General features: G+C 38.3%; 6 protein-coding genes and 1 long non-coding RNA gene across 11 annotated transcripts; 4 read left to right on the plus strand and 3 right to left on the minus strand.

Moving 5' to 3' along the window:
- Positions 1-715: 715 nt before the first annotated feature.
- On the minus strand, positions 716-1,990 carry LOC128878655 (uncharacterized). Its single transcript, XR_008457456.1, has 3 exons — positions 1,851-1,990; positions 1,584-1,763; positions 716-1,304 (listed from the first exon to the last, which is right to left on the minus strand). It is a non-coding gene; the product is annotated as an uncharacterized LOC128878655 (long non-coding RNA).
- LOC128878649 (guanine nucleotide-binding protein subunit beta-2) lies at positions 1,593-3,506 on the plus strand. The gene is made up of 6 exons (XM_054127010.1): positions 1,593-1,781; positions 1,882-2,027; positions 2,113-2,412; positions 2,490-2,691; positions 2,810-3,026; positions 3,123-3,506. Exons 1-6 carry the CDS (start codon positions 1,713-1,715, stop codon positions 3,227-3,229), a joined length of 1,041 nt encoding a protein of 346 aa, XP_053982985.1. The 5' UTR covers positions 1,593-1,712; the 3' UTR covers positions 3,230-3,506.
- On the minus strand, positions 3,140-11,869 carry LOC128878641 (neuralized-like protein 4). The gene is made up of 17 exons (XM_054126993.1): positions 11,499-11,869; positions 10,833-11,048; positions 10,306-10,755; positions 10,035-10,235; positions 9,739-9,958; positions 9,563-9,659; positions 9,297-9,473; positions 8,879-9,187; positions 8,584-8,777; positions 8,226-8,515; positions 7,729-8,122; positions 7,324-7,645; positions 7,057-7,250; positions 6,779-6,984; positions 5,349-6,715; positions 4,756-4,908; positions 3,140-4,673 (listed from the first exon to the last, which is right to left on the minus strand). Exons 1-17 carry the CDS (start codon positions 11,691-11,693, stop codon positions 4,478-4,480), a joined length of 5,181 nt encoding a protein of 1,726 aa, XP_053982968.1. The 5' UTR covers positions 11,694-11,869; the 3' UTR covers positions 3,140-4,477.
- A 298-nt stretch (positions 11,870-12,167) lies between these two features.
- LOC128878650 (protein SCO1 homolog, mitochondrial) lies at positions 12,168-13,628 on the plus strand. Its single transcript, XM_054127011.1, has 4 exons — positions 12,168-12,328; positions 12,522-12,951; positions 13,072-13,277; positions 13,350-13,628. The coding sequence occupies exons 1-4, from the start codon at positions 12,260-12,262 to the stop codon at positions 13,533-13,535; spliced, it is 891 nt and encodes a 296-aa protein (XP_053982986.1). The 5' UTR covers positions 12,168-12,259; the 3' UTR covers positions 13,536-13,628.
- A 228-nt stretch (positions 13,629-13,856) lies between these two features.
- LOC128878654 (transcription initiation factor TFIID subunit 10-like) lies at positions 13,857-15,027 on the plus strand. Its single transcript, XM_054127015.1, has 3 exons — positions 13,857-14,262; positions 14,340-14,404; positions 14,491-15,027. Exons 1-3 carry the CDS (start codon positions 14,146-14,148, stop codon positions 14,690-14,692), a joined length of 384 nt encoding a protein of 127 aa, XP_053982990.1. The 5' UTR covers positions 13,857-14,145; the 3' UTR covers positions 14,693-15,027.
- A 145-nt stretch (positions 15,028-15,172) lies between these two features.
- LOC128878642 (GRB10-interacting GYF protein 2-like) lies at positions 15,173-23,864 on the plus strand. Of its 4 annotated transcripts, none has more exons than XM_054126994.1 (16): positions 15,173-15,260; positions 16,055-16,099; positions 16,183-16,414; positions 16,925-17,098; positions 17,192-17,393; positions 17,471-17,684; positions 17,778-18,768; positions 18,852-19,202; positions 19,292-19,603; positions 19,696-19,788; positions 19,868-20,295; positions 20,390-20,591; positions 20,680-20,886; positions 21,006-21,411; positions 21,558-21,787; positions 21,880-23,864. In XM_054126994.1, exons 2-16 carry the CDS (start codon positions 16,068-16,070, stop codon positions 22,003-22,005), a joined length of 4,200 nt encoding a protein of 1,399 aa, XP_053982969.1. In that variant the 5' UTR covers positions 15,173-15,260; positions 16,055-16,067; the 3' UTR covers positions 22,006-23,864. The 4 variants fall into 4 exon arrangements, with proteins under 4 accessions (XP_053982969.1, XP_053982970.1, XP_053982971.1 ...); XM_054126995.1 differs by having other exon boundaries at positions 21,009-21,411; XM_054126996.1 differs by having other exon boundaries at positions 20,680-20,880.
- On the minus strand, positions 22,850-26,950 carry LOC128878648 (phosphatidylinositol N-acetylglucosaminyltransferase subunit A). 2 transcript variants are annotated; one of them, XM_054127009.1, is made up of 7 exons: positions 26,510-26,950; positions 26,265-26,421; positions 26,013-26,192; positions 25,703-25,937; positions 25,221-25,518; positions 24,785-25,145; positions 22,850-24,721 (listed from the first exon to the last, which is right to left on the minus strand). In XM_054127009.1, the coding sequence occupies exons 1-7, from the start codon at positions 26,533-26,535 to the stop codon at positions 24,650-24,652; spliced, it is 1,329 nt and encodes a 442-aa protein (XP_053982984.1). In that variant the 5' UTR covers positions 26,536-26,950; the 3' UTR covers positions 22,850-24,649. The 2 variants fall into 2 exon arrangements, with proteins under 2 accessions (XP_053982984.1, XP_053982983.1); XM_054127008.1 differs by having other exon boundaries at positions 25,703-25,943; positions 26,510-26,652.
- Between the last annotated feature and the right edge of the window lie 1,024 nt (positions 26,951-27,974).

The raw sequence follows: 27,974 nt of genomic DNA on the forward strand, positions 1-27,974 counted from the left end.
CAAGCATGATCCAACGATGAACCGACATCCGTTTAAGTGCTACAAACGCATCGAGTTCGTGTTTTCATTAAATTAATAATGACGGAAGCAACACACGAATCACGACGTGCGTTGCACATGCACCAACCTAACGACTCGCATTTAACTGGAACTACACTCCCAATTAAAACACACTGTTAATTGAAAGAATCTTTAGATAAACTTGTTTTTAATCAATGGCAAATTACTCTTTGACGTTTGTCTTTCCCTTCTTTGAGGTTTGGGAAGAATGTAAGAAGGTTGTACAGATGACTCCCAATGGCGTCCTTGTATGTAGCTACGGAATAGATTCACGTCTTACCAAGTAAAATTACTTTCATATGTTTACTAAATAATAACGAATTATTCAATTATTTCATTAACTCAAACTGTAAACGTGGAAGGTGAAAACTTAAAAAAATATTTTAAACAGGGTCCTGGAGTTTCTAAGTACAGCACTGTCTGACTACTAGTGGCGCCATCGGTGGGAAAACGCCCAAGTTTATAGTGAAAATAGTTCCTACCGTTTCTATAAGATGACGCCACGAACTATTTTCACTATAAACTTGGACGTTTTTCCACCGATGGCGCCACTGAATTTAAACCCTGGAGGGGTTGCTGTCTGAACCTATTATTAAATAATTTATTAAAACAATATATTGTAGTGTTACAAAGCAAAGAATAATTACAAAATAAAGAATAAATCACTGATAGCGCCTCTAGTATTAAAACCAATATTCGCATACTTGAATCCAGTATAATGTAATGGTACCATAAATAATAGTATCATAATGCGAATAATATGTACTTACTTTTTACAATTGCACCTAGAGATTCGGTTTTCGATTTGTAATGTTCACCAATAGACTTTTCAAGTATATTTGGTGAATTATCTTTACATGAAACGTGTTCTTCGTTGCCTCGTGTCGAACTGAAGCAAACTCCTTCGCCTGACACGACATGATGTATGCAATTCAATAACAGAACACCAAATAGCACGTTTCCCCCCTTGTACACCATAATTTTCCCATGCAATAACGTTGATAATTAAGAAACAATTGTCCGAAATTTTTTTATTACTTTTACTTTATTATAAGCAAATTTACAAAGAAATTATTATGCGCTACCCGTGATCGATGAACCGAGAGAACTAAATCGATTCAAGTAGAGGATCGGATCATTTATAGGCGAAATGGAATCCGAAAGCGAGACGGATCATGGTTTTTGTTGGCAAAAGAACGTGAGGGCTCGTCTACCGTAACCGTGTACTTTTTCCTTTCCATTTCCTAAAATTTCGTAACATTTGATTTAAAAAAGAAACAAATGAAACATTAAAATTTGCAGGGACCACTGATTAATGTAACATTGATTCTAAGAATTCATCTGCAACATATTATTTCCTCATTCCAGATGCTACAGCCTTTGTAGTCATAAATGGTAGAAAAAATGATACGCGCAGAATAATAAGGGTTATCGTGTATGTAGGTAATTGAGTTAGGCTGGAGAACCAAACTAATGCCTAACAAATCGGATTAAGCGTCAATTTAATACGATTACTGGGGTACCAGGATAGTCGATGCTGAGGCTTCTTTCACGCTTCGATGGAAATTTGCTAGTCAGTATCCGTGGATTCACCATCGTGGGTGTTTCCAATTCCGTAGCAATTCCCAAACAAGGCGAAACGCGTTCAGAAAATGGGGAAGGATGACGCAGAAACGGTGGCCTTGAAGAAGGAACTGGAGGACCTGATCAACAAATGCAAGGTTGTATCAGAAATACCATATGTGTATCGTTAAGCAACCAAAATACTTTAAAAAAGAAATGGTACTAACTGGTGTTTATGGTTTACTTTGCGCGTACCAGGAGGATCAAAAGAAACAACAGGACACGACTCTTGAGGAGGCATGTAACGGGGTGGCGGACGCTCCAAAGGTCAAATTATCTACAAAGAAGTTATTAAAGGGTCACATCAACAAGGTGAACTCGGTGCATTACAGTGGTGACAGTAGGTCAGTCTCAAGTCAAGCATAGAAATTGCGTTCCCACACTGTATTCATCAAACCTAGATAACAGAAAAGATTTGTTAATTTTTAGGCATTGCGTGACAGGGTCCTTAGACGGAAAACTAATCATCTGGGATTCGTGGACTGGAAACAAGGTCCAAGTAATTCCATTGCGCTCGGCATGGGTGATGTCTGTAGCGTTTGCGCCTTCAGGAAACTTCGTCGCCTGCGGTGGCATGGACAATATGTGCACCATCTATGATGTGAACAATCGTGACGCTACAGGTTCCGCCAAAATTGTCAGAGAGTTGTTAGGATATGAAGGATTCCTCTCGTCGTGTAGATTCTTGGAAGACAAGAGGATCATCACTGGATCCGGTGACATGAAAATGTACACCTGAAAGACAGTAATGGCTATCAATTATACTAGTCTAGAATAGCTTTATGGTAACACGCAAACTCTTTTAGCTGCATATGGGACTTAGAAGCAAACAAAAAAACGACAGACTTCTGTGCCCACGCTGGCGACGTGGTTAGCATTAGTTTATCTCCGGATATGAACACTTACATTACTGGATCGGTAGACAGAACATGCAAACTTTGGGATTTAAGAGAGGAGAATGCCAAGCAGACTTTCTTTGGGCACGAGGCTGATGTAAACTCCGTCTGTGTGAGTATCTGAAATCATAAAGATATCTATAATAATCACACAAATCATCCATTCCTTGTTATAAAATTTTCTACCGCGTTCATAACGTTAAGAATTAAGTTCTATGGGGTCTGCGCAGTATCATCCTTCGGGACAGGCCTTCGTGACGGCCTCAGAGGACAAGACAGCGAGATTGTGGGACTTGAGATCCGATCAGCAGTTAGCTACGTTTAAGCCGCCTAATTCAAATCCAGGATTTACGTCATGCGGTTTATCGTTCAGCGGTAGATTTATATTTTGCGGCAGCGATGACAATTCTATTCACATTTGGGACACGTTGAAGAATCAGTACAACGGTAAGCATTCCAGTAGTCTAAAATAATGACAAAAATTCGCTGCGAAGGTTAATAACGGTCTTTGTTAATTATACTTGACTTTATGTTTAATTTAAGGCGTTATGTCAGGCCACGAGAACCGTGTCACGTCGCTCAGCGTTGCTGCAAACGGTATGGCGGTTGCTAGCTGTTCCTGGGACCAGCATGTGCGAATTTGGGTGTAGAAACTTCGAATAACTTGATCAGTAACGTTGCAGAATCTTGAAGAAGGTGATGGAATAAAAAAGAAATCCTATTTTCTTCTTGTTGATACGTTTGTTCGTTTGCGTTTCGCCATCCTCTAAAGTCAAGTTTTTTCACAAAAGGAAAATTAAATATCTACAAGGAAACTATCTATTACGCGTATTAAGTTGATTAATTACTCGCATGTTTAATTTATATGTATAAACACCTGTAATGTTTCTTGAGGTTTATATTAAAAGATAAAGGAACCGCTTTCTTTGATATTCTAGGGAAACTTAAAAGACAACTACTGGAGCTTGGTTCTCGAAAATAACTGACTTTTTTTTTTTATTTAATCGGAAAGTAAACGATATGAAAAAAAAGAAAAAAAAAATACAAAATGAAACTGACGAACAATTGGTATAATTGGTTGTAAAATACAAACAAGTTGACGCTTTGTCCTTTTTTCCATTTATATTATTTGTATGCATTTATAAATAGTGCACATGATATTCACAACGAAAAACTGCGTCTCTAAATAGCGTATTTGAAAATATAGTTATTACATTTTCCTGAAAGTATCCGAGTCGTGGTAATTTTATTCATGAGAACTCTCTATGATAGCCTCATGTTGTGATTTACAGTTGCAACAATTTATCCCTACATTATACATATAACAAGTCTGTGTCGACGTTGTAAAAATGGTGCTCCGAACATAAGATCAAAAAAGAGGTTATGAAGAGAAACTTCCATCTTTTTTCTGTGACTAATACTTAAAGATTTGGTATTCGTTAGGCGTAAATCTTGACGATTAAGATGCGTTTTTGATACGATGACGAGCCTCTCCGACATAATTCTCGTCACCGCGAACCTAGGCCAGTAGCTACATTGTCTGTATAACATAATACATTCACTATGCATTTAATATACGTGCTACTGCATACTTCAACGAATCAATTATTGCAAACGTTTCAATCGGCGGTCTATTGATTACACCAATTTTTTAATCGATATTGCTGAATTACAATTGTTTATATTCAAATACCTAACGTATAATCCAACGTAAATATACATTCAGCGAAGATTTGACGGAATAATTCAAGATAAAAAATCGATTTTAAAAATTCTTACGGTAATTATATTACGTTATATAATCTTTATGTACATTCGTTTTATCCTCGAAACGAAAACGCGCATCCTGCATCTGATTGCAACGTGGAACGTGTCTCGCATTTTCATGGCGTATTAAATTAAAATCCGTCGAGGTGAACTAAAAGGGCCACGATAACCGTGGCCCCTGCTTCTTTGGTTGCCCATTTGCTAGAATCGAACTGGGAATCGTCGCCATCCTTGCCACCAGGACTGATCGTGTACGAACCCGGTCTTACCAGCAGCTGGAATGCAGTAGATGCATTCAGCTTTTTATTCGACTGGGTATCGATATACCTGCGACAGATACACATTAATAATACATAATTAGGATATTTGAGGCTTATATGGTCCGGTTATTTGTTACAGGAGTACTTACGGATACTTTCTAGAGAATTCCTCGGATGCAGCATACTTTATACTGGGTGAGAAGACGACTTGAGGATTCTGGTCTTCTGTTTTTATATTCATTGTTAGGTTGCTTACGTCTAACTGCTCCTTCGTCATGAGCTCTCCTGTATCAAGTATTAATCTGCAAAAAAAAAAATAAGCCGTAACCGTATTAAGATATTGCCATACATCGCCTCTGCGACGACGTCATTGAATTCAATGTGTTTTAAGATTGAAAATCTTTTTATTTTCGAACAGCCGAAATTCACGTCCCGTAAGACTTATTATTTAAACAATGATGGAGAATATGATTTTGCTGTGATATTAATGTTTCACGAATTATTTTCTCGATAAATTCATCGAGCCGTCGAATCAACAGCCACGCGGTTGTTTGCCCTTGCCCCACTCTTGTTCGATAGCGAGCCGTGACCCTCGACACAGGTATACGAGGGGTGGGAGATCATTCGTCGTTGATCCTTCGATCAACTCGGTTCGCGTTCAGTTAGTCGTGAGATATCCTGTCATTTGATTTTCAATCTCTTCGACTCTTGCGTGTACGCGAAGTTTGTAAATTTTGTTTACCTGATCGCATCCAGACGTATACCATAGAAAGCAACGTGCCACTTATCCGTCGTACTCTGTGGAATCTGGTTGGCGTTGATGCTTTGCTTCAACGGGAACCTAGTCCAACCAATTGGTACAGCGAACTCCGCCGGTGGTTCGCCTTTCTTGCAGATTGCACTATCCTCTTCCACTTTGTAACAGTCGTTACAATAGCACAATACGTCGTCTAGAGAGAAAAACTCATCTGGCAGGACTAGCGACTTCTTTAATCTCATGCACGCCTTCAAGTACTCGCACTTTTTCGAGGATACAATGTTTGTTCTGGGAGGTGTGGACGGTACCGATGGAATTTGCTGCAGCTGCAACGAAGGTGCGTTGTAATTCGGAGCTGTGTTTTGTCCAGATAGTGTCGTGTTCCCACCAACAGAATTGTTGTCAACAGACACGCTATTGTTCCAGGACATGTTCGAACGCACATCGTTGAAATTAGAGGAAACCGTGTTGGAAATGTCGGATGTCACGTTGCTTAATGTGTTTTGGGAAGAGAACGTCTGTGACGAACTCAACATATTGGTCGACCCGTGATTCTGATGTGTGCCACTTAAATTATTCCCTTGACTATTGGACGCTATGCTTTCGTTTATCGCGTTATTACTATTCAGGCTAGTTATGTTGGTGGTGCTGTTCGCTGTGCCGTTTTTAATATTAATATTAGTCGCGTTATTTATCTCTACATTTGTACATTCGTTCCTATTAATCGAGTTCTCGGACTGACTGTTCGATATCGCGCTGTTGTTCAGCTGGTTCGAGATGTCGTAGCTCCTGTTCTTGATACTTCGTGTTTCGTTGCTCATGTCTGAACTTTGCTCCAAATTGTTGCTGTCTGACACACTAGGAGCTGCTTTGTTTTCTATGTTATTGGATAAATGCGCGTTGTCGTTGTTGCACGCCGAATATTCCACAATATGATCGTCCTTACCGTTCGAACCGCACTGGCTGGGCGCACTCGGCGACGTAGACGCGGACAAATCCGAAGACGTAGCAACGATTATGTTCTCTTTCTCGTGACATTCTAGATCAGCCTTTTCCCTCGAGTTTTCTGCGTCCTCCATCTTCGTTCTAATACATTCTATCGACGCTTTAGTCGCGGTATTGTCGATAGGGGCGGATGAGAATGTCTCGGCATTGTTTCCAACGACAGAAATCTGTTCACACTGGCCGTACAAGTCAAACACAGCATACACATAGGGCGGCAAGTCCGTTGCAACTACTCCTTGATCTACACCATTAATAATTAAGCGTAATCTGTTGTCTTCGTCGACGAACAAACCTACCACAGAATTAGATTGAAGGCCTTCTAAAGCAGCTCCGTATTTCGTTTTTACCTGATAACATAAAAGTACTTTGTATAAATTGTTTCATTTTATAAAGATTCGAGTAACACTTACCCTGATACCGTTGTGTGATATCCAATCGCTACAAATAATCCACGAGTGCTTCTTGAAACCAAGAGCGGTCAAAGGGAAATTAGCCTTCTCTGGTGAGATGCAAGTCACACCGCAAAGAACGTTAGAAACCCATCGTTCGTTTATTTTTTCTATTTTCACTAAAAATGGCTTGCCCTTTATTAGAGGGCGACTAGACATTACCACTCCTTAAAAAATGAGACGAGACGGATAAGTTTAGAAGAAAAAAATAAAAGTACAAATACTAGAACGAATCGTACCCTGATTATAACTCGCAACCCTTCTCGCAATAGTTTTAGACTCAAGTTGTATATTTCTTCCATGGTTTTCGTGGAACTCATAGTTCCAATCGCTTTCTCCTGTCAAATGGGCGACTGGTTGCGTTGGCGTGAGTGTTACATCATTCACAAATTTCCCTTCGGATACGTCCACAGATGTATCCATTCCAGCGTCGCTGTGAACGCAGAAATCAAAACGTATATCGATATTACCAATAAACATACCGAAGGCAATTTAGTACGACATACTTTCGCAAAACAGGCGGCATAGGGTCGAGTAACAATTCCAAAGAATCCTGCAGCCTCAGACTAGCGTTTGGCGATATTACACTATTCTGTTGTTTAGTACTGGTAATATTCACAGCCACGGTACTGCCGAAAAGTTCGACTATGGCGTACACCATCTCTGGTATGTTTGACGCTGCTATACCCATGTCCTCGCCATTTATGTAAAACTTTAAATTACTCTCATGCGTGCGTTTCATTCCAATTTTATCACCCACGCGTAGCCATTCCAAGCTTGGGCAGTAATTCATACACAGAACGTATCCATTGTGTCTAACTTCGTTACCTAAATATTCAACGATTCACAAAAAATCAATATTAAGTACAATATTACTTACCAATGCGCTTGGCTATCGATGTATCATTTACCTGTCAAGTACCAAGCATCAATTGGAATGCATCCCATTCCGGGTACAGGGTTCGTAGAAGTTAACCAATTCCCGTTTTCGTTACTTGTAACGCCTATCCTCAGGCAACCGCTCCATACGCGTGCAACTTCTTTAATGGCAATTTCGAATATCTCATTATTCTCTAACGGTACCTCGCTTAACAATACGGCGTTATTGTACTCCCTACATCTAGTCGCTACTGTTCTATCGCTATTCAGCTGAACGTTCGAGCCAACAGACTCGTGAAACTTGTGCATGATTTCTGCCTGAGCTTGGAGTTGTATCACGGATGTAGGCTGTTGACTAGTACTGTTCTCCGATGGCAAATACTGCTGTGTCATGGGGTCCCTACGCTCTGGTAACACGATTGTCACCTGAGAAGTTCACACGTGTTAACAGTGTGAACAGTCTTATTCGGTTATTCCTTATTCTCCATGGTGTCTTTATTTATAAAGAAAAGAAATTGTGGTAGAGTACCTGAACACACTGACCATACAAGTCGATCACAGGGTAGACGTGTTGTGGTAGACCCGTACAAGCAGGTCCCTGATCCACTCCATCTAAATAATAATGCAAACTGCTGTCTGGACACCGCATCATACCAATACGATTACCCTCTGCCAACTTGTCTAAATCGCAGGCGTAATGATGTCTCAGGGTCACGCCGTCTCGCATAACGGTAGAACCAGACAGCATCCAAGTGTCATGGTCGATATCAGTCATCGTGGATGGAAACTCCAGTTCATCAGGCCTTATGACTGTCACGCCTACAAGATTCTTTTGTTTGTACCCTCGAAGGAAAAAGAAGCAATGATTCTCACTTTTAAATGTTTACCTGCTTCGATAGCGCCTGTCCAACGATCAACCATTTTGTCAATTGTCACCTCAAACATCTCACCATCTCTCAGTGCACGATTCGCTACCACAATGGCTTCATTGAATTCGCCTAAAGCTCTAGGCCTCAATGCTGTCAATCCATTGTTTATTATCTTCGCATTCTTACCATGTATATGATGAAACCTTAAGTCACTGTTTAAAAAATACAACTTTACCCCGATACATCCCGCGACGTAATACGCATAACCACCACGCGGTGGCCTAAGGGTTAAAGTCGAATATCATTTACAAACCTATATAAAGTTGTATTGCTGAAGCTTGAATTATTCGTGGTGGGGCTATAGAAGTCTGTATTGTCGACTATGGTTGCCTGTGCAGCCTGCCCGTAAAGATCTATGACACCATAGATCCTTTCAGGTACGTTCATTGCGGCAGCTCCTTGGTCAGCGCCGTTTACATAAAAATGTAGCGTCGCGTTATCCTTTCTCATCACACCTACGCGATCTCCTACTTGCAGTCGGTCCAAGTTCTGACCGTACTGATCTATTATGGCAGTGCCATTGTGCATTACTCCATTTTCTGTCATCATCCACGTGCCGGATCTGCAAGGGACATGACCACCTTCGAGCAATAACACGGGCGGATAAACTTAACATAAATTTCAGATGATACAAACATGTTAACGCAGACTGAGAATAATATTTTACATACCTAACATTTGTCATTGTGAAAGGGAACTCCAACTCGGTGGGGGAGTGAGTCGTAACCCCTATCTCAATGGATCCTGCCCACTTTGTTACTATTTTATCCAATCTCACCTCGAACAACTCGTTTGACTTCAACGGCCTTGAAGTTAACACAACACCATTGTTGAAATCATCCATCACACTGCAAAACAACCATGAGTACAATGTCGAGGGTGTCCTGGGAATTTGGATAAACTAGTTTCTAGAATTCTTTAAACAAAGCTTGTTTACTTAGGCCTGTGCGCCGTGCGTCCATTATTAATCACTTCAACATGCGTACCACAGCAGGAATGGAACATCAGTCTATCCGGTGGTTCCTCTTCTGTTTCTAGAAAACAAGAACAGTAAAATTGAATATCAGTACTTCATCGCAATACGTAGAAAAAAATCTTAAACGGTACTCTCACCATTTAGACCTTGCAGTTGCAACGTATTTCTTCTGGTAACTAAATTTTGTTCTTCTCTTTCATCCTGATCCACAATTGTTACTTTCACTGTCATACCATAGAGATCAATGACACCCCATATGCCCGTAGGTATTTTAGCAGCAATGCCTTGGTCCAAACCATTTATCAAATAATGGAGATTTCCGTTGCTTCGCCTTACCATGCCCACCCTGTCTCCTTCCTAAAAAAGAGATAAGTTATCGTAAAATTCAACGGGAAAACATTTTTCTAATATGCATAAATTATCGTAGTCTTACCCTCAACTCGTCGAGATTAAACTCTCCATATTCGCGACACGTGCCCTTTCCATTTACCAAAATCCCACAGCCAGACATCATCGTTGTTCCCGATCGCATGTTAGTCATCGTTGCTGGGAACTCCAGCGCCGTGGGACTATGCATGGTGACTCCAACTTCTATACTGCCAGACCATTTGTGCACGAGTCGATCAATTCTTACCTGCAATTATTCGCTTTGTTACAAGGTTTATCATATAAAAATTATTCGTTTCTTATTTTCATTTACCCACCTCGAACAATTCATTGTCCCTTAATGGCCTGTGAGTCATTACCACTCCATTATTAAATTCATCTAAAGGTCTCATCCTTTCGGCAGTTCTGGCATTGTTGGACAATTTGACCAGCGTGCCAACTCTCTCGTGAAACCTCAGTCTATCTTCTCTAATAGCAGCGAGACTTGGATTCTTAGGTAAATTAACATTAACATTTACGTTTAAATTAACATTCAAATTAGCGACTAGATTAGTTGTGGAGGAATTAGATGTTTCCCCAAGAGCATAGTCATTATTAATTTCAACTTCATCCTTTGGCTTGTTACACGAGATGGAGGCAATCTGTGAATGAGTTATGGATACTTGCACACAAGCACCATAAATATCTACAACTGCAAAAATCCGTTCCGGTATATTGGATACTGCCACACCTTGGGAAACTCCATTGATATAGAATATTAGCTCATGCTAGAAAAAGGAAGAAGATAGATTATTAAAATAAATTGTTAAAGTAGAAAATAATCTTACATCCATAGAAAACTTACATTGGATGTCCTCAATACACCCAAAGTACTTTCTTCTTCCAAAGAGTCCAAGTTTGTTCCATACTTTTCAACTATTCTTACTCCATCATGAACTATATCAGAGGTGGACATAATCCATGTTCCTTGGCAGAGGTTGGTGGCACAGGCTGGCAGTTCTATAATCTCTGGATCACACTCTGTTATTCCGATCTGTATGCTACCGCTCCATGATATCATCTGTGCAAAGAGAAATAATGTTACTACAATATAGCAAACCTTTATCTTACACAGTTAATTAATTTCTCAGAACTGCTGAACATGCTCCAACTCCCAAGCCACAAAAACCAATGTTAGGAAAACTTCCTCTTTCTTCATTCTCTGGTTTGTCAAGGCTAAGCAATTGGAGCTTCCCATTCAACTATAATCTTACGCGTTTTAAGGATGTTTATTCTTACGTTTTTAATATCGAATGAAGCTATAATAAACAATAGAATACTAATCCGTATTCGACAACAGGTCGCGTGATAGTTCTCTTTTATAAATAAAACAAGTGATCGAATTACACATCGTGATAAACAGTGAACCAGAAACTTTAAAGCACCGTTGTAAACAATGTTTTGACAGATAAAAGAACCCTGTAGTGGAACATCGTTGAAAAGGATTTGTTTGGTGGTTTAATTGGAGTACCTTCTTGTCGATGCGAACTTCGAAGAGCTCGTCATCCTTGAGCGGCTCCGCACTGAAAACCAATCCGTTATTGTAGTCGGAATGATCTCGTATGGCTGTGCAATTGTTGTTTGTTAAAGTGATATGATGACTGCATCGTTGATGAAACATGTCGACCATTTGTTGTGCACCGACCGTCGCATGTAACCAAACCATCCATCTCCCTTCTCCCTTTCCTTATCTATCGTCTCTCTTCACCCACTGTCATGTACGTACTTTTTGTCTCGCTCTATCGCTCTTTTCCACTTCTATGAACACAGAGCCACGAACGATGAAATGATTATAGACCGAGACGCTTTAATTCTTGAAGGAGAAAATCACCATTGATCAGTACTGGACAATCGCTTCCACAGAGTACATACTCTGTACCCTTATAGAGCTGAAACTCTGTTTCCATAAAGGAGAATTTGGTGCATCCATAAAGCAGTGATGGGCAAAACCCTAGGCTTCGAATAAATCTGAAGTGTGCCGATATGTTTCTCTCGTTTCCTCTTTTGAACATTTTTCAAAGAAGGAAACGAGACAAACATATCGGCAAACTTCAAATTTATTCGAAGCCTAGGCTTTTGCCCATCACTGTTCTATATGGTCGATGCGTACATAGCATGTGTTTGAAAATTGCGCGTTCATATCATGTGTTTGAAAATTGCGCGTGCGCAGAACGATAACCTACAATATCTCACATAACCTCCATGCGGCTTCAAGCTGATTGAACGACAGGAATGATGTCAAGTTTAATAAATAAATCATTTCTGTTGTTACATAGGTATTCGAAACAGACATTTAAGAACGTAAGTATACCATTAATGATCATTCATGACATGTAGCTTTTTCTTTATTAGTGAAGCAATCGTAAACCCATAATGTACAGTGAGTCATTAGTACTCGAATATTATAATATTACTCTGTTACTTTATAACTTTGTTTATGTTAAACTATAAAGTAGTTGAAGTATATACTGCATTCTTTTAAATTTGATTACAGTTGCCACCTGAGAGTTTGCAATGTTTCAAACAATATTATCCACAAGTTCGATATATAAGTAACCATAGAATTTTGTGTCAGAATGATCAAATACACAAATTGCCAAAAAAGAAAGAAGAAATCTCACTTTTGAGAAAGTCACCCATTACATGGAGGAACTTGATAATTACAAGTTTGATTGGAGGAAGTCTCATATTATACTTGTATTATTTAGAAAAGCAAAAGGACGCACAATTAGCCAAGGAAAGGAGGCGTGAGATTGGAAAAGCAGCAATTGGAGGAAAATTTGAATTAGTTGATTCTAAAGGGAAATTAGTGAAGTCTGATGACTTCTTAGGGCAGTGGTTGCTAATTTATTTTGGATTCACCCACTGCCCTGATGTATGCCCAGATGAACTTGAAAAACTGTCTGCAATTGTTGATAAACTTGGTACGTCTTGAACAATGATCAAAGTATGTAATACAAAGTTTAAATGTTTGCTCCCTTTAGTCTGTACAAACTTTAATCATGCTGTAATGTAACGTATATTAATGTAAAGCCTTATTTTAGAAAAGGAATATAGTCTGAAAGCACAGCCTATATTCATTTCTGTGGATCCTGACCGAGATAGTCCAGAAATTGTAGGAAAATATATCAAAGAATTTTCTGATAAATTTATTGGCCTTACGGGGACAAAAGAACAGGTCGCTAATGTGTGCAAGGCCTATAGGGTGTATTACAGCAATGGACCCAAGGATCAAGACTCTGATTACATTGTTAGCAATGCTTCTATACAATTTAAGCTTTACTGTTCGTATAAATATTCTCATAACTCTATTTTATTTTAGGTTGACCACACAATCATAATATACTTAGTAGATCCAGATGGTTTATTTGTAGACTATTATGGACAAACACATACCGCTGAGCAAATTAGTCAAAGTGTTTATCTAAATAAAACCAAATTCGATATAGTGAAGAACGACTCTTGGCTTCCGTCGCTACCATTTAAAAACACATTGCAAGCAACGTGAATTATTTATATTGTATGCATTTCTATATAGAAAAACAATCTTTTAATATATATTTGGTGGATTATTAAAGAAAACTTGTCATGTTGAATGGAATTGTTAATTTTTATTGATCATTAAGTTCATGTACATTTAATTGTCCATAACGATAATGAAAAAATATAATTAAACTATCAAACGCATAAATCTTATTATATAATTAAATTATATATTTATACTTATTATTATATAATAGAAAAATTAAGAAATATTTTTACACATACAATTCTGAATAAACAATATATCCCTAGATAAGAAGAAATTGTATGTGTCTTACAGTATTATTTATGCCCTCTAGTGTATTGTATTGACACTGACGTCTTCACGTACATATACAATCTCTTCTGCAACATTGTTTACTTCATGTTATTGCTGTTATTGTTTTTTTAACAAGAAAAAGATTACAAGGATTCTGTTAAAACTATTATTGTATTTTACTATAATTCTTAACGAATCGTAGTGTTTTCAGTGTTTAGAGGTTAGAATTTGTCAGTGACAATTCAAATTTTGAAGGTTTCGAAGGGTTATCGTTCAACAAATTTATTAATATTATTGTAAAAGAAGTTAAGTTGAAATGGCGGAAGATTACGGAAGAGAAACACCACCGATGTATACAGCAAATGAAGAGACAAAAACAGCTGGCCAGCCTCTTTCGGATTTTTTATTACAGCTTGAAGATTATACACCCACGGTAGTTGTACAAAATATTATCATTATTGCTATTTATTTAATTCTTAGATGAAACATTAAATGGTCTTGTTCTTGCAGGTACCCGATGCAATCAGTGAACACTACCTACACACAGCTGGTTTCAACACAACAGATCCCAGAATGTAAGACTGAACAACAAGTTTTAAAGACCATTAGAAAGTTTCAACTCTGTGTTTTTTTTTTGTAACAATATCTTTATTAATTATAGAGTACGTTTGGTGTCTCTAGCGGCACAGAAATTCATATCTGAAATAGCAAATGATGCTCTGCAGCATTGCAAGACTCGTGGAGCGAACCAGAACACAAAAACAAAGGGGAAGGATCGACGTTACACATTGACCATGGAAGATCTCACGCCTGCAGTAGCTGAATACGGCATCATTGTCAAAAAACCACATTATTTTGTTTAGTTTTAAAGTTTCATGTCTCCTTTAATTTTATTTGCTGCTTTGGTATCTCTTTACCCATATACAAAGTAGACTCTGGAAGCATCATTGTAAGTTTGCGTATTAATATAAAAAACATATTTACAAAAGTGTAAAGTTGATGTAGCTTAAAGTATGTATATGATAGATCCCATAAGATTACAAAGACTCATATACATTACGTTCCACTCTAGAAACCCTTCTATAATTTTCAAATATGTGACGCGCATGTTTTAGCAATCATTTTATAGCGAATTCTGTGTATCATAATTGAAAGTTTCATTTATTCATAAAAATAAAAATAAAATTTCCCTGATTTTTACCGTGGTGGTCGTACTATAGGGCACTATAGAGTATAAAGATAAATAATAATAATAATATAGAGAATAAAGATAAATTTCCTCAGCTGATAGATATAGAAACGATGTTTTTCTAGTGACTTTCGATCACTCAGGTGTACCAGTAATCCGCGCATGCGTTTTATTCTTTAAAAAACCATCAGCCATATTGGTGTGTTGTATTGCTGTCCTCAGTAATTTCGAAGATCAGTGAGGTATTTCTCCGGTTTGTCGGTCAATTTCTGCTCTTATCCGTTGCTCTGCGAACGATCGGGAATGCCCATCCAGTATTTGCCTTAGAAAGCTCCTTATTCGCCGACGTTCATGACGTTCGTAAACGAAAAAAAGTTTGGTTAATGTTGCCACCTGGGCTCACGGAAATTGGTCTGTTTAGGAAGATGTATAAATAAATGCGTACTATCTTCGTTTAACTGAATGCGCGACGAACTTTAACACTTTCCTCTGCGTTTTTCTCACCCCGTGGTATTATCACTGGTGCTGATTGATCTTCAAAAGAATTCACAGCTTTCTGATGAGTACTTTGCTCAATAGTGTTCTACTATTGAACTACTCTTTGCTTCCTTCTCTTTCACATATTTTGGCTGCCATTTGAAAATAACACACCATTGGCAATGTCTGGGCTTGTTGGACATGGTTTGCTCGATTTTTGCAGAGCAACAGGTAAAAGTCATCGACACGATTATTATATGGTGTACCAACCAACTTCATCTCGCACATTGTGGTTACTGTCATGCAACTCTAGAAGACAAAGGGCAGTCTGTGAAATGATCAGTATCATTGAAATTCCTTTTACCAGTATCCTATCTTCTTCAAACAGACAAATACTGAATCTCTTAATCATTGATTTTATTTTCCTTGGCTAACTTTTGAAGCAGTTCGATAGATTGCTTTATTGTCCTTTTCCTTCTTTCAATTTGAAAAAATTTGTGCAACTTTTATTTCATATACAATAATAAACGTTTATGTAACAAAATTATATCTTTTTCAGCAAATAGCCTGTCATGACGGATTCCATGAAATTTGGTCCAGAATGGTTAGTACTATTTAAATGATGCTATTATAAGGTATCATGTATGTAGTATTCATAGAATTTAACATTTTATAACTGATATACAGGTTGCGCAATCTGTCTGGAGACAGTTGCAATAATAGTGGAGGCGGTGGAGGTACTACAAGTTTAACTACTCCGCGTTATCATTTAGCGAAACATAGATACGGACGAGAAGAAATGTTGATTCTGTTTGACCGTAATTGCAAGCCCCCCGAGCCATTGACAAATTTCTCTACATTATATGTTGAGAAAACCCAGCTTCCCTTGGCTCTTGTACAGATGACAGAAGACGAAACGGTAATTAGTTAAATAAATTGTTATACAGATAATGGTAATTATATTCTATAAGATGAAGTAATTTAACTGGAAATACAAAAATATACGAGAAAGGTGTTGAAAGAAAATGCATATTTTGAAATCCCAAACAAGAGGAGAAAATATTTGTTTAATTATGTTTGCTCCTTGAAACAGTTCCATGTTCTTTAAACAGTTTTTTCTATATGTCTATAAGCAACAAGGTGTTTCCATTTAAGTGATCCACCCTGTATATTGAGAACTGTTTTGTGAAGTCAGTTTAGATCTAAAAATATAACACACTGGAGCCCTTGTGCTAGTTCTTCATAGCACCATCCTATCTACTCTTCTCTACTTTACATAATCATTGCTATTTTGTTGTCACTCTATGTATACTATATGTTATGTTTATCACATATTTGTTACAAATTTAAGAATTTGTGTAAACTTTTGTATAATGTTTAATTAGTGTATACTTGACAATAACACAAATTATTCACTTAACTTTTGCAGCGAATGTGGAATGTAGGGATAACTAATGTTGGTGCTCGTGGAAGAGGCGGAAGTGTCGATCGCGGGGGGCGTGGGAGGAATGGAAGAGGTAGCTTGTATTCTTCTCATTATTCGCGTGGAGTAGGTTTTGACGATTCAGGAGATGGAACTCGAATCGACAGTCAAGCGTTTCAAGTATGTAACTTATTTCATTTGAAAAAAAAGACTGAAACATGGAACTCATGAATACTTATTTTTAATTTATCTGTGAATATATTTCATCTCCAGGGAAGAAACCGCCAATTCGATAGATCTCAAAGCGAGCGTGGGTGGTCGGAAAGAAATGGAGCTTCAGATCCAGGCGAGTGGAACGGTTCGACTAGTCCTAGAAAAGAATTAAGTCGCGGGGCTAGTGGCAGTTCCCTCATGGAAGGGAATTGGCGGCGCCACCGCGGTGGTACAGAAGATGATGACGGCTGGCGAAAATGGGGTAAATTTTCTGTAACAAATTATCGAAGTATTCGATTCAATAATAACTGTATTATCATTAAAACGTATATCTTGCAGGTAGAAGCAGCTGGCGCGAAGGTGGGAGTATGGATAGAGATAGATTAGATAGAAACGAAGGAGACGGGGAGGAAGGTCGGAGCGGTAGTGGGAGATGGGAACATCGTGGAAATCACAGAGTCCCTCACGATTCGAGTCACCACCCACCTCAACGTGTTGCGCGCACCTGGGAGTCGAATCATCATGACAATAATCATAACAACCTTCCTGAATGGTACATTTTAAAAATCTTTTAAACGCTTATATTATATTGTAATTACAAGCTCACAAGTACGGGATTTATACTTTCTATTAAAATTAATTCCAGGGCCACCGAGAATCCTAGTGAAAGCGGAGGCAGTTTTGATGCTTCTGGTGCATTCCATGGTGGAATGTATTCGGACGACGACGAAGACGGGGTAATTAGTGCAGGTGGTACTCAGGAATCGAGAACTCAACGTGTTTCCGAAGGAAATGCCGCCAATACAACGAAATCTGGTGGAGGCAAGCCTTTGTCTTACAGTTCTACTCAGGGTCAGACAGCGAGTCGGATTCCTAGCAATACAGCTAACACAATCAACAAGAAAAGACCTAAATCGTTTAATCCGTTTAGCGATAAAGAGGAAACCGTTGAGAAGGAGAGGAGAAGCAATTCTCCGTCGAAATCGTCTACAACGGCGGATAGCACGCCTATTAACGTGTCAGCGTCGACGTCGTCTGAGAATTCGCAGAAGAGAAACACAGTAGCAATAAATACAGAACAAAGTGAGATCGAAAAATTACCACCGACTGATACCGGGAATAATAAGTCTCCCAGTAAAGCACAGGTCAGGGAGGAGGTCGAAACAGAGGTGGTGAAAATAGATCCGATCGCTCCTACGGTGAAAAGGCAAGTCCCATTGCAAACAGAGCCTCAGAAGAGCATCGTGCACTGCCCGGGGCTAGAGAACACGAGGCAGAAGAGTGATGATGATTTGGATAGAATGAAGGAGGAGGCAAACGCGTTAGTAGCTAAATTGATGGCAGATGAAGAGAGTCACAGAGAGAAAACTGCCAGTATACCGTCTGCCATTGGTAACCAATCTTCCACAGTTCCACCCACGAATGGACAGGAGAAATGGTTTTACCGTGATCCGCAGGGTGAAGTTCAGGGTCCGTTCTTAGCAAGCGAAATGGCAGAATGGTGTAAAGCCGGTTACTTCACCGCACGTTTGATGGTAAGGAGAACCTGTGACGATCGGTACACCACGTTAGGGGAGTTGATGAAAATCTGCGGTAGAATACCGTTTACGCCTGGGCTTTCTATTCCTCCTTTAAAGGTATTTTTCTATAATTTCTTTTGTTTTGTTTAAGGAGACCTTTCTATTTTTTTTATCTTACAAGAGTATCTTCTTTTTTTCAGTTAACGGATCAAGTAATTCCCTCTGTTTCTAACTCTGTACCTGCTGGCATATCCGCGTTACCAAAAGCTGGTATAGAAGACCCTCTTCTTCTGCTACAATATCAGCAAGTACGGTTACTGCAGAACCAACAATTACTCCTTAGGCAAATGCGGACATCAGCTATAGCGAAGCTTTCTCAATCCGAGCACTGGGCGACGTTGAGTCCTGTTGAACAGAATCAGTTGATTTTTCAATATGTTCTTCAAGACTCGGAAATCCCAGAGGTGCCAATCTCTACAAATCCATTCGTATCTCACCTTTCGTCTCAGGCTTCGAATCCTGTCATGCAGCTTTTCACCCAAATGCAACAGGTTCGTGCGATGCGTATGTCATTTTAAAATATTTGAGCATTCTCATTGTAACATTCTACAGGTATTATTTGTGATACAATTATTTACAGGCTAAAACGCAACCAGAGACTCATTTAGCGTCGAATCCACATTCTACCACACCTGCACACCCTCCTGCCATGGATCCTATACAGCAACTTATACAGCAGATGGGTGGTGTGCAGAACATACCTGGAATTCAACAGCCTAGTATAAATTCCACACCACCCACGACACAAGAAGACAATCCCATAAAATCCTTGTTACGGCAACTCAGTGTCAATGCCAATGGCCACCCACAAACGCCCCATATGGATACTGTTTGGCCGCAGCCACCGCCACAAATAAATCCACAATTTAATGCACAGAATTGGTTGGCACAGGTATATGTGCTGTACTGTACCATTAGTTAGAAACTAATTATTATAATAATTGTAGAAAGCAACAGTCCTTTAGTATAACATGAATTTAACAGGTTGGACCAATACCCGCAGTACCTCCTGGCCAGTTGCCATCCTCGTTGTGGGATCTACACACTAAGGAAATTAAGACTGAACAGCAGATATTGGTGAGTGCTATGATGAAAATGAACATTTTCGGTCGACTGCCACGCAAATAATGTTAATATATTAAAATGTTGATTACAGGAGGAACAAAATCTTAGGCTACAGGAAGACAGAAAGAAGGAGGAGTTGAGGAAGCAAGAGGAGTTACAGCGACAAGCCGAGGAAGAGAAGGAAAAGCGGAAAAAGGAAGAACAAGCCAGACAAGTCGAAGAAGCGAGACGGAAAGATGAGGAGCGGAAGAAGAAGGAAGAGGAGAAGAAACGAAAAGACGAGGAGAAGCGCAAGCAAGAGGAAGAACGAAAGAAGAAGGAGGAGAAGAAACGCAAGGAGGAGGAGAAGAAACGAGAGGAGAGGCGGAAACAAGAAGAAGAGAACTTGCGGAAGAAGTTGGAAGAAGAGAAGCGTAAGAAAGAAGAACTTAAAAAGCAGGAAGAGAAACAGAAGAAGGAGGAAGAGAAGCGGAAAAAATTAGAAGAAGAACAACGAAAACAGGAGGAAGAACGAATTCGGTATACAATATTATTATTTATTACAGTATTTATTAATTACATGTGTGTAAGTTATTTGTAAAATATCCATAAAACCATGTTTTCATTTCTGTAGAAAAGAAGCGGAAGCGCGCAAACAAGCTGAAGCGGAAGAGCAAGCCCGCCGAGCGGAACAAAGGCGACGAGAGGCGGAAGCGCTTCGTAAATTACAAGAAAGTACTAAAGCACCTTGGGCGCAAGCACCTCGTGCGTCAGCTCCTGCTACTCCTGCTACCTCCTTCGCAGATATCCAGAGACTTGAACGAGAGCAAAAAGCTGTGCGTGAGAATGACCTATAAAGTAATATTAATTGTGTAAACCAGTAGTGCACAATCAGTTTCATTGAATCTCCAAATCGTATCGTAGGTGCTACTACGGTTTGAACAACATATGCAGCAGCAGATCGCGGACCAGAAAGCTATGGTAGCAGCCCGGAAAGCGACGGAGGCTGATTCTTCAAAGCGATTGCAATTCAAGTGGGCAGAGAAGGCCACCGCCTCCAGCAAGCCATTACAAGTGAAGAATCTCGCGCAAATTCAACAGGAAGAACAGGAGCGCATCGCCAAGGTAAAGGTACTTATTACTCTTATTATATCTTTCTATATTCGAACCTCGTACAATCACTATCAATGGATTACAGAGTAAAATAACTGATAATTGCATGTTACTGATTATTATTGCTGACTCTCCAGCAGCAAGAGAGAGAACGACAGGAAAGGGCGGGCCAGAAAGAGTCGGCGAGCCTGTTGCAAAGCGCTGGGATTTGGGGCACTGCGTCCCAGTGCTTGAACTGGGCCAATTCGAGCACGTCCAGCGGTGGTCAAGCTTGGTCCACTAACAGCGGTACCAGTGGTTTTTGGGATGAACCCACACCAATAAAGTCTTCTACAACTACGAAGCAACCAACTAAGCTGGCCGCAACTGCTAAAGCGCCTGCTGTCAATCAGCAGCAACAGCAGAGCAACAAGGCGAACAAGAGCAAAAACAAGAGGGAGGAAGAGCTTGTGAAGAAATTATTCGAACAGAACACTGCCAAGATTGACGATTTCACGCAATGGTGTAACAAAGCTCTGAGCGGTTTACAGGTATCCGTAGATAGTAAGTAGAACCCTTTAGAATTTGGTTGTAACGAAACTGATACATATTTATGATATTCAAGCGATTCGACACCATAGTACTTGGTAGGGACTTGGTATTAAATTTCATTTGTTTGAGTTGGACTGATCAATACTTCATCTTCATAGTTCCTACGTTCGTTGGATTCTTGCGAGACATTGAGTCAGCGTACGAGGTGAAGGAGTATGTAAGAGACTACCTCGGTGATAACAAACAGAGTTCAGAATTCGCTAAGCAGTTTTTAGAGAAACGTAGCAAATGGCGGTCAGCCCAACGACCTCAGGCTCAGGCTGACGATCTTTGCAAGCCGGCACCGGCCGTTAATCCTAATGCGCCCACGGAATTTCAGGAAGTGAAGGTATTTATAGCAAGTCCGCGGAACTGAAACTACTTTCACAGCCATAGCACTACCAATAACAAAGTTATTAATTAATAGAAACTATTTTTCAGGGGAAGTCGAAGAAGCCAAAGAAAGGAAAAATGTACAAAGTTGATAATAGGATCCTTGGCTTCAGCGTGACCGCGGCGCCCGATCGTATCAACGTGGGTGATCGTGATTACGGTGAAGGTGTTTGAATTAATCCTGGAACGGTTTTGATTGACATCGTGGAAATCATGCTACGCTTGGCCTGACAAATACGGTTCGTTATTTATTTATTGTAGATGCCAAATCACAGTTCTAAGAAACCCTGTGCGAGTACCTCGGTAATACATTTACAAACATATATATATATATACATATTATATGTATATATATATATATTTACACATCATAAAATTTTTGTATGATTATGCATGGGCAAGGATAATTCTTGGTCTCTCAATCGTATTTTTTACTCGTGCATTAATGGGCGCCTTAGGACGACAATTTTCGCAGCGTGGCATTATTTCCATCTTAAAACAATACTGAAAGACACTTTGAGAAGGGAAACTCTGTTGTACATAACTCAAATGAAAAGGATTAATACTTCACGAACGTGAGGCGACACACTCATGTCCTACTTACCCTACACACACACACATACATACGCAACACACATTATTTGAACATTTTGTAATATTTCATCATTATTCGCCGTGAACAAAGATACTATGCCGATTGACAACTCGTACACGCGGAAACATAACAGTGAAAGCAGTATGTGTGTTCGTGATTGATAATTAGAACGGTATTACAGCGAGGAAACTAAAAATTTGTTAGATATGCGTGCACCTGATCGATGGAGGATTGATCGAGCTCAGTGTTTATGCTGGTGTGTATCGGTGATTTAACTATACGCACCGAGTATATTGTATGTATATATGAATCCTATGGATTTTTTTCTTTACCGCGACATCACGTTAACAGGACCTTTATCATGGGTAATATTGCGCTACTGTGTTTTTGGAGAACAATACTTTACGTTTGGTATGTTGAAAGTTTCTTTTCGACCAATTTACCAACCGTTTTTTAAGAGCAATTGAAATATTTTGAACGAATATAAGAGACGATTGTATTATATCACATAACCTAAAACAAAGTAAAAAAAAAAACCGAATACTTATTAAAGAGAACCGTAACGTCTCAGTGGTAATTACGTTGCGGGGAAAACGAGAACCTTCTTGTACTTTCTTAACACTTTGAGAACACTGACTTGAAAGAAAAAGAAAAAAAAAATGAAAAAAAAATAGTACTTGCATGTCGAACGATTTATAAAGAGAACTATCGTTCATTCTTCTGTTTTGCTTCAGATTGAAAGAAAAGAATATGAAAGTAAGCTCGTGTAATATTTAGAAACCGTTGACTTTGAGAGACTTACATAGCGTATAAGAGAAGTTCCGGATCGATTACTGCGTGTGCCTACGTGTGGATCTCACTCTCGTCGGCATATACTTCTTATAATAATAACCGAGGTCAATCGAAACTGATAACCACTGAACGAAGAATTCATGTAAGATTTCATTAACGCAATATTTAGACAGCAGTATCTTTTGTAAAGTTTTAATTGTAAATGTACATGTTACATAAGAGTCCTCTGTCGGATATGAGAAGCATGTGGTGAAAATTTGTCGACACGTTTGGAAACATGTGATTTCTTTTTTCCATGGTTTTTTTTTTTTAATTGGATTTGAGGAAAAGCAAAAACGAAAAAAAATATGGCACGAATATTCTTCATAAGCGCGGGAAATGTTACGACGAATCTAACCGTTCTTAATAATTATAATGGTTGTTAATAAGGTTCGATGATCTTCTCCTTAGAGAAAAGAAATTAAAATCTTTAGGAAAAGATCATAGATTCTTACGTGAAAGATTTATGTATAAATAGATAAATGTACAGTAATACAAGGATAATTAACTAGGCAAATCCAGATAATTGATATTGTATTAATATTATTATTATTATTATTGTATCTAACGTACAACATAATAAAAATAAATATTATTATATTTTCAATTTAGCCTTTCCATTTTTTTCTTAATTTGTTAAAAATGTGTACATTCGAAAGGTAATTTGTAAACTGTCTTGAAATGAGTAATTTCGCTTAAAAATATTCTAGAACTTATAACTCAGTGGTTATGAAAGAAAATGTAAACCAAAGTCATATTACACACACGCGCATACACACACATACATACAGGTACATTCATGTGTATGATTAATTTATCACAGTATTCTCGGCGCGTTAAGTTCAAAATATCGCATGAACTATATTATAAACAAATAAACACACATCATAAATTGTAAATGCGAGCGATTCCTATACATAACATAGGTATTTTTTAATGTCAATGATGCAATATATTTTACATGTGAATAAGCGTTGCGGCTAATTATAATTATGAACTGTTATGATATTATACGAACACACCAATTCATACGATGTTACCTATCATAATAAAAAAGTCTCTAAAAAAACGTATGAAAATATTTTTAACGAATGGTATGATTGAAATGTGTTTGTGATAATAAGAGTGTGACAATAAAAAATGCTTTTTAACGTTTGCTTTTCGCGAACAATTGTATTTGTACTTTGGACACTGTATTTGTTCATTGGTTTTTTTTTGTAGATACACGTTTATACAAGATAAAAATATTTCATCAAAAAAGTATACTTGCAAACATTCATTTCATGGAAAGATGCATTAAAAGTAATACTATCGATGATTCGTTGGTAGGAATGCTTGGTAAAAAATGCATGAGATGATCTAAATCTTGTTTTGAATCTTGCGGAAGAAACGTTACTCTTCCTTTCCTTCGCCCTGAGTATGAACAACGTTTATCTCTGTGTAATCTTTTGCAATGTCAATGTACTGGAAACATTTAATCGTCATCAGATAAAAGAATCGTTCGATTAGATAATTTGTAAAACTCACCTTTCTTGGAACAAGAACTTCTAAAATTTGTAAAATAATGTGACACAACGATACAACAAGCAAGTATGCTAGTACTCCGCTCCGAATGTAACTTGTCAATTGTTCACCTAAATTCTTACTATGTTCTTTTTTTACTAAATTGTACACTATCTCAGTTCTTCTAGTTATGTTAAACCAGTTGTAGAACAAACTTATCCTCTTGTGTATCTTAAAAGGACACCTAGTATTGCCTTCTCTGTAATCCTTTATAGCAGACTTCAGCCCTTCGATAAGAGCGGATACCGTAGGATCTACGAGATAAATTAAATCAGGAGGTAGTACTTCAGGTATACCTCCAACTTTCGTCGAGACGACTTGGAGACTGCAATTAATGAAAACATCGGTAAAAAATTACATGTGATCTGGCGTTGATTAGAATCTAAGTTTGATACTTTACCCGCATGAAGCAGCTTCGACGATTGCCATGCAATAAGCTTCCGTGAGGCTGGTATTCAAAAAGATATGACCCTTATTCAAGACATGCTTGATCTCAGAGTGCTCCACACTTCCAAGTAACGTCACCCTATGTTGCAACAAGTTTCTTTCTCGCACCTCTTCTATCAGCCATCTCTTAGGACCGTCTCCAGCGATCAAAAACTGCACGTCCTCGTATTGACTACAAATATTGGGTATAATGCGAGCTAATAAATCGACGCCTTTGCGATACACTAGTCGCGACACTATGACTATTGTAACTATAATTAATAATGCGCAATATTAATAATATATTCTGTGGTTAATTTAAGCCATTTTAAACAAATGCAAGTACAGCAAGTCCTCAAATTATGCAGAGATGGGCAAACATTTATTTACTTATGTGAAAGCTTTGGAATGCCTTAGGAGCATAGTGGAGGACTCACTGTACAGAAGAAAACTTACTTGAACTATTGTCTCGTTTACTGATATCTGGCATAAATAATGTAGTATCAACTGCATTTGGTATAACAGAGACTTTCTCTTTTTGGACTTTAGCTCTTAATACTGTATTCTCCTTTCCTATATGCGATACACATATACAATGATTGCAATCAGCTAATGATATCTCCAGAAATTTATTTGTTAAGATCGCGGATGCGTCAGCAAAGCCAAAGAGCGAGTGATCTGTAAAAATAGTCTGAAACTCCAAACATAAATATGATATGAACTTAATGCGTTGAATGTTTTATTTTTTAGGCAACAATCGACTTACTTTCAATCCCATTAATCGACCAATTAGCATTCCTTCATGAGCAAGAGCAGAAAATGAGGAATGACCATGTACTATTTGAATTTTTTCTCTTATAAAGATATATCTAATGAGGGGAATGGAACAAATCATCGTAGGAAGAACACATTGATTATAAAAAACCTTCACTGGTATGTAATACACCTTAAATAAGAGAATATAATGTTAAAATAAATGCAGGCATTCTCTATTTTATAAGGTATATGTGGTACATACTTTCAGGCCGTTTGTCATATAACGTATTCCTATTCTACTTCCATAAGAATGTGTGAGCACCACAACCTTATGTCCACGATCCAGTAAACACTGGGACAAATTAAAAATATGCTCCTCCACGCCACCCATGTTGGGATAGAAAAAGTCAGAAACCATGCTGCAAAAATGTGAAATGTTACAAATTTTGTGAATATCAAATGAAAGTATACACGACCAAAACTATTACTTATTAATAGATTACTAACCATATTTTATGCTTCGTAGTACTCATCTTTACATCTGTACAGCAGCATGACTCATATGATAAGATAATACATACTACATTTAATCTACTCAAGAATGATCAGAAATGAATAATTATCGATAATCTGGTCATAGTTCATACTCCACGGGCGTCTTTTATTTACATGTAAATTCTCTCTTAGAGTCTTGGAAGAATTGATCCTATTTCTGTGTTTAAAGAAATTCGAATTCGAAAAACTTTAGGCACTCATAAAAAATCGGAAGAGGTTAGGTAACAACTATTTACATTCTCCACGCTACGTACATAAATTATCGTTTTTTATTGTCTTTGATATAATAAAAGAATTCAAGAACTTCATTTTTTTTCTTCGTTTTTGTTACTATTGCATACTTTTAGCATTAATATATTGATTATAATAACGATGAATTCATTGTTTTCAGGTGGAGCAACGAAACATTTAAATCGCAGCCAATCGAATCACACTCGATTCAACTTTCCATCAAAATCGATTATCTCGAAGTTCAGTAATGGATGGAGGGAAATTCGAATCCTTTTTCCCTCAATTGCATCCCTACTTTGTTCAAATAGTACGTACGTTATTTGCATATTAAAAATACACTACATATAGTTAAACAAGTATATAAATCGTCAACCAATTTTTAAAATCGTACTGATACAAAAACATAAGTTTCGAGATAAAATAAAGAATTGTGCCACCCCTTCGAGTATCATGTGCTCCTGATACCAAAATACAAAATCGGCCAGAATTCTATACATCCAGAAAATGTGCCCCTTGAATTAGGCAACCTATACTTATAGATCTGTCGGGCCGGTTGCCTACTCGTAGGCGCAAACGTGCGACCTCTTTGCATATCATGTTTTCCTGTTGCCACAACAAAGATTCTGTAAAAATCAGACATTTCCCATCACAATTTTGAGCGGAGCGATGTGCACCATTGTCGAACTTGACGCTGCTCAAAATTCAACAAAGTTGCAGGGCACCCTATAATTTCCGTTCATTTCCTTACACATTTCCCTGTAATTTCCTTCCATTTCCTGGTATTATTCCCGTTATATTTCCTCAATTTCCTGGTATACTTCCCTTTAATTTCCCTTCATTTTCTTACACATTTCCCTTTACTTCCCCTCCATTTCCTGGTACATTTCCCCTTCAATTCCCTTCATTTGCTTACACGTTTCCTTTTAGCTTCCCTCAATTTCCTAGTATATTTCCCTTTAATAGTTTTCCATTTCCTGGTATATTTCCCTTTACTTCCTGGTACACTTCCCTATAATTTCACCTCATTTCTGTGATATTTCCCTATAATTTCGCCTCACACCTGTGATATTTCCTGGTTCAACAATGTTGCAAATCGCTCCCCGCGAAATTTAACAAAGTTGCAAGTTCAACATTAAGCGATTTGCGACATTGTTGAACTTTGCAACATTGTTGAATTTCATGGGGA

Source organism: Hylaeus volcanicus, chromosome 6, assembly GCF_026283585.1.
Source record: "Hylaeus volcanicus isolate JK05 chromosome 6, UHH_iyHylVolc1.0_haploid, whole genome shotgun sequence".
Taxonomy (NCBI): Eukaryota; Metazoa; Arthropoda; class Insecta; order Hymenoptera; family Colletidae; genus Hylaeus; species Hylaeus volcanicus.